Source organism: Pteropus alecto, unplaced genomic scaffold (genome assembly GCF_000325575.1).
Source record: "Pteropus alecto unplaced genomic scaffold, ASM32557v1 scaffold75, whole genome shotgun sequence".
Lineage (NCBI taxonomy): Eukaryota > Metazoa > Chordata > Mammalia > Chiroptera > Pteropodidae > Pteropus > Pteropus alecto.
The window spans coordinates 28827889-28834243 of NW_006440638.1; the positions used below are offsets into that span (position 1 = coordinate 28827889).

At 43.7% G+C, this 6355-nt stretch overlaps 1 protein-coding gene across 1 annotated transcript in view; it reads right to left on the minus strand.

Annotated features, from left to right (window-relative positions):
• Window positions 1–6355, minus strand: part of SRGAP3 (SLIT-ROBO Rho GTPase activating protein 3) — a 123537-nt gene that overhangs the window by 72917 nt on the left and 44265 nt on the right. The window contains 1 exon segment of the mRNA XM_025050863.1: window positions 6224–6286. Coding sequence (XP_024906631.1) covers window positions 6224–6286 — 63 coding nt within the window.

A 6355-nucleotide genomic window follows, 5' to 3' on the forward strand; every position in this document is an offset into this window, starting at 1 on the left:
GGAGTATTATTCGGTAACTTAATACATTTCTATGCTCTCTGAAATAAACTCATCCTTGGCTATAAAATGAAATCCCATAAAGCAAATTGTACTTGGCTACTCTTACTTCCATAATAAAAGTTGGATATTGTTATAACAAGGGAATTTTTGAATCAGAGGAAATCCTAGGTGTCATCTAATCTAACCACCAAATTTTACAAATAGAGACACTGAGGCCTAAAAGAGCAAAGTGACTCAAGCAGGATCATACAGTATTATCAGCACAGTCTCCAGACTTTACGTCCATGTGGCCAACTCCACAATCAAGATACAGAGCACTTCCATCACACCAAAAAGACCCCTCAGTCCCTCTGCCATTGATCCCCATTCCCTATACCCCAGCCCCAGGCAATCATTGATTTGCTTTCTGTTACTGTAGATTGATTTTGTGTATTCTTCATATACATGGAATCATAGAGTATAAAATCTTTAGGGTCTGCCCTCTTTCACTCAGCACAATTTTTTAAAGATTCTCTCATGTTGTTGTATGTATCAGAAGTTCTTTTTAAATTTCTGAGTAGTATTCCCTTGTATGGCTATACAACAACTTGCTTATCTATTCATATGTTGATAGTTATTTGAGTTGTTTACAGTTTTGTAGAGCTGCTAGGAATGTTCATGTACAATTCTTTGTATGGATATATGTTTTCATTTCTCTTCGATAAATATCTAGCAGTAGAATAAAGAGTCATATGGTAAGTATATAGCCAAATTTAGAAATCTGGTTTCTGACTTTTAATCCACCACTTTCTCTACCACATCATACTGTTTCCTTAATTGATGACAATTTTCTCAGCAGATGTGAATACTCTTGGCAGCCTTAGAGCAAAGTGGGCTGCCCCATACCGACAGTCTCCTGTCTCCTGGTCTCCAACTAGAAGCATACTTTTCCTTTGCAATATCAAGGTTGTGATCATCTTTCTATGCTAAGAAACACAAGAAATTTCTGGAATCCATGGCTTCTGAGCCTTGTTCATTTTCTTTTGTTGTTTGGATAATTACAACAGCTAATAGAGCTATGTCCCTGCCTAACGAGGACCTCTAAAATCAAGGAACTTGCAATGAAATACCGGCCAACATTATAACCTCATTCATTCTCATTAAGTTCTGTGAAGTGAGTTTATTAGAATGAGGAATTCTTCTGTGACTCTTATCCTTAAATCACAGATCGATCTGTTGTCCAGAAAGTTCTGTTCGCCAGAGATCAGGAGTTATTGGGGGCAACATCTATTGTAGAACGTGGTAGGTAAGAATATGGACTCTGGGTACAAATGTCTGGGCTGAATCCTGATGCTGCCATTTACCAGTTGTGTGACCTGGGGCAAGTCATAACCTCTCTGACCTCTCCTTCCTCATCTGTAAAATGGGAATAATGGCACATACATCATAGGTTTGTTGTGAGGAATAAATGAATTAACTTTTGTAAAGTGCTGAGAACAACACCTGCTGGTAAGAGCCACGTAGGCATTAACTGCTACCATTGCCACCATCATCCTCCTCCATGTCTGGGCTGAGAATTTGAGAACTTGGAAGTCATTTGACTTCAGGAAAATGTTAACAAACTCTAGAGAACATCGAATATTGTCAAAAAAAAAATTATTCTATACCATGTTTCTCCCTCCTTCTCTCATACTGAAAACCTCCTGAAATTGCAAAATAATACATGAATAAAAAATGCAATCAATTTTTCTTTGTAGGTCTTGGTGGAAAGAACTCTTTTCCGCATTTCGCCCAATTTTTGCTCATTTACAGTTGTCCTAAAACTTCTAGAGAAGCCCTTTTTTCTGATTTCATCCATTCCTTTTGTCATTTCCACGAGGCTTATTTTACAATCTCAAGGGACCAGAAAGTGTGCTGGATTGATGCATTCTCGACATCTCGTGGCCAAAAGGAAGTACTGCATGCTTATGCATAACCAAAGCAGTTGCCTATTTTCAACCATCTTCTTTATGCCATGGCTCCAGGAACATAAGGAGGCTAAGAGTTAGGAATGGCTGCTAAAGTCTGTCTCCAGGACTCCCCTGCCTTTCTCATTCATGAAACTTTTCTCTATCCCTCCACATTCGCGGACACCACTGGTTTCTTTGCTTCTCCACCATGCTGCTAGTGGTGGTCATTTCTGGATGCCCCCGTTTTCTGTGCTCAATCATTCCTAAAAGCATATTTTTTTCCACTTCAGCTGCTGAGATCTGCTTATCTCACCACTAATCTATATTGGGTAGTTCAGAAAAAGAGAGAGCATTTCTATTTGCAGCTAGACCTTCCTATCTAATCATCCATGCATGTATCCATCTACTCACTCAAGGTCAGCATCCCAGCTGGGTATTCTTAGTCTCTCACATTTTCCTTTGCCTAGTTTCCTACTCTTCTTGAATGACAGAGCACTCTTTCTGCTCTTCCACAAGCCAAACTTCCCACTGCAGTCTCCGAAATGCATTCCAAAAATCCCGCGTTTCGAGACCATGCCCCTGATGACTCTGGGGCCAAGTACTATGTGATCCAATTGGTAATTCCTGGCCCCAAGAATATCGATGAACTAGATCATCCAACGTGACTTAAGTCCAAAAGCTGGGGACCACTCTGAAATGAGCTAACTATCTATACCCCAAATCCTCTAGATATTTCCTTCATTTAATTGCCTGAATCATTGGATTCAGCACGAAAGGCCCATAGTTAAATAACTAAAACAATCTGCTCAATATTGCCAGTCTACAATGTGTTGCCAGTCCAGGATGTGTTAAGTATTTAAATTTATCTGTTACTTCAGAGTCTGTAACTTCTCTTTATATTATCCCCAGAATATTTCAGTTAATCCTTACCCCACTTCTGGGAGGCAGTGTGATAATGATAACAGCAATGACGGCAACTCACGTTTACTGAGCACTTAGTTTTACATATAGCAATTCATTTATTTTTCACAAAAACTCTATGAGGTAGACACCATGTGGTCCCTGCTTTACAGATGAGGAAACCACAAAATAGGGATGAAAGGATCCTCTACCCGACAGGGACCAAGGACACCTGGTTGTGAGACTCAACACTCCCACTACTTGCTGGGTGACTGGCAGAGGCTCGTCCTCTCTGTGCTGTCTAGTGAAGACCACATGGGAGGTAGATAGGAAGGTGCTCCATAAATTGCAACTGTAAAGTAACTGGCTGACAGTAGCGTTGAGCTGGGAAGGAAGCAGAGATGGATGCAGAGGTTCACCGAGGAACTTCTTGACAGCATCAATAAAGAGACATGCTGGGGCAGGATAAGAATCGGTTGTTAGAAAATAGGTTCTCAGTGCAGTCCATTCCTGGGCCATCCCACAGTCGTGCGGGGGTGAGACTCTAAGCCAATGCATGCCAAAGATATCCTTGACAGAAAAGAGAAATCCTTAAATTTCAGTCTGACCACCCACACTCTGTGTGGTCTATGTTCTCCGTAGAACTTACAATCGCTATCTTATTTATTCATTTTGCATGTTTATAAACAGTCTCACTCCAACTAGATTGCAAAGTCCTTGAGGGCCAGGACCTTGTTCACGATCATATTCCCTGCCTCAGAGCAGAGACTGGTAACCAACAAGTATCAGTATATGTCAGAATGAATGAATGAAAAACAGCTGGCTAGCTAGATGGATAAATAGGTGGGTGAGAGGGTAAATGGATGGGTGAATAGAAGGGGAGGGGAAGGGGAGAGTAAAATAGGGGAAGTACAGTTCTACTGCCTTTGACCTACTAAATATAGTTGTGGGTGGGAGACAGCTCTACTTTCAATCATTAAATTTCTATCAAAATGGTCATTATGTGCTAGATACTGTAATAGGAAATACAACAGTGTAGAAGACAGGGTCTCATCGAATATACAGTCTAGTAGGGACACAATTATATAAACGATTATTACATGGTGTGATAAGTGCTATGATGAGGGGACAGGGCACAAAAGAAAGGCTTCCTGGAGGAAGTGACATCTAAACTGAACCTTGAAAAAGAGTAGGTAGGTCAACAGGGCATGGGGTGGGGGTAAAGGATTCCAGTAAACGGGAGATATATGAGCATTAAGCCCAGAAAGAGCAGGAGCCAAACCGTTTTGAGAAGCGGGGGTTTGTTTGAGCACTAGCCAATGAAGCCACTTCCTTGTCCTCCCTCAGCTACTCCCGCTCAGTAGACATCTGCTGTTTTTCTCTGCTCAGGATCATCTAGTCCTCCCTCTTCTGAAATAGCTTCCTGATTTTCTTTGAGGAAATCTGCAAAATTCCCCTCCCCATTCTCAGTCCACATGGTTCCTGGGAAACTGATACCATTCTCCAATTCTGAGGGTGGGCATGAGGCCCAGGCCTGGCCAAATAGTAACATGTTAATCTGGCCACAGAGACTGGATCTCATGATCCCAGCCAGGCCAATCAGAGACAGCCCTGGGCTTTGCTGGAAACATGAGGAAGGGCATTTTCTCTTTCCGCTACGGTGCACTAAGCTGGTAGGAAGTGAGTTTGCAGTTGGGGGTGAGGGGGAGGTCATCTTTGTCACCACATAGGGGAAGGCTGCCTGATCCTGAAAACCACACAGAGGGAAACATAACTAAAAGAGGGAGAGAGCCTGATTCCCAAAGATGGGTGGGTGGGTGGATGGACGGACGGACGGAAAGAAGGAAGGAGGAAAGGAAGAGAGAGAGGAAGGAAGGAGAAAAAGTAAGGAATGGAATAGAATAAAATGAAGGAGATGCAGTTCAAGAGCCTCTGATCTGGTGACTATACTGGAGGTGCTGCTTGTTGCGGAGAAATGAGCACCGGGGTGCCAACAACATCCCTCCCCCACCACCAATGTAATTTGTTGACTGCACAGAGTCTTTGGTAGTTGCCCCAAAAATTCATTTAAATTCAAGCATGTGGAGCTGCCTGCTGTGGACCCGGTGCTGCAAGAGGCACAGTGGCAGGCTGTGAACACTTCAAGTGTTAGTCTTTGAAGTGTCTTGTACATCCCTGGTGTTCCCAGGGTGCTTGTTGAAACAGATGAGGGACGGAGGGATACATGAATAAATGAAAGAAACTGGTTTTGCCTATATGGAGTTTAGAATCTAGGCAGGGAGACAGTAAAGTATGTGAACGGATGATACAGCAGCCCAAGACAGAGCACAGTATGTGCTGGATACATGGCCTGGGACGGTCAGTGCCTGGACCGCGAGTCCTGTGGGGCCTGAGCCATGTTCTCCACAGTGTGCCCAGAACCTCCAGCAGTGCTGGCACGTGGCTGGTGATCAGTACATATTTGTTGAGTGAAGAAATGAGAGGATAGTGTGTGTATGCATGAGAGATTAATTGAGGGTTCAGAAAAGTGATGGCTCCATGTGGGCTTCTGTGCAAGGGTGAGTTTTGAGTTTGGTACCTTTGGATGGATAAGAATCCAAGAAGCAGAGGGGAAGAGAGGAAGAGAAGGGGAATTCTCAGCAGGAGAGGCAACCTGGGATCCCTGCAGAGCAAACTGATTACAGACAGATTGGGGTTGGAAATCCCGCTGCACCACTTACCAAGTACATTTCTGCACCATAACCAGTGTGCTTATCTTATGTTCCCCATTTACTCACCTTTGTGGACTCCAATAGCCATCCCAAGTTCAGTTAGATCTTACCTCCAAGCAGGTAGCAAGGTCAGTTCTCGGTCAAATTGTGATGTTCTGAAATTATTCCCTGGAGATGACAAGTCATGCTCACCCCCCCATCACTTCATGTAATCCCCTGAACGATGCTCCATTTTGCAGATGAGAATACTGAGACCAGATGAGCTATGTGCCTGCCTAAGTTCCCACACTCAGCAAGGAGCGGGCCTCGACTTCTGTATGTCTTACCTGACTCCTAACACACACTTCTTACTCAGAAGCAATTGTGGTTGTGTTCCCTCCACCCCAACTTTGTGTCTTCTGCTTTGGTAAGTAACACATTCCCACAGCTAGCAGGTCGTCTGAATCTCTCGTGAACTTTTACAAAGTAAACATGGCCAAGGTCCCACCCTGATGTACAGAATAAGAAGCTGCGGTCACAAGTTATTACAATCCCACCGTGATGACCCACTGTCACTCAGGCACACAACACAGCAAAAAGGCCCAGGGCCTTCCTAGACCTCTGGTTAGCCTCCCTCTAGCCCTGGCCACTGAAGAAAGGGGACCTAATCTCAAACAGCAGCAGCAGCAGTTCAACAAGACTTACTGTGTAGAGTTCATTGGTGACCTTCAGGAGCTCCTCATGCATCTGCAGGCCAATCTCCTTGCTCTGAAACATGGAAGAACAAATGTCAGAGGGTGGCTGCTTGCACAGACCAATTTCCTTTTCAACACAAAA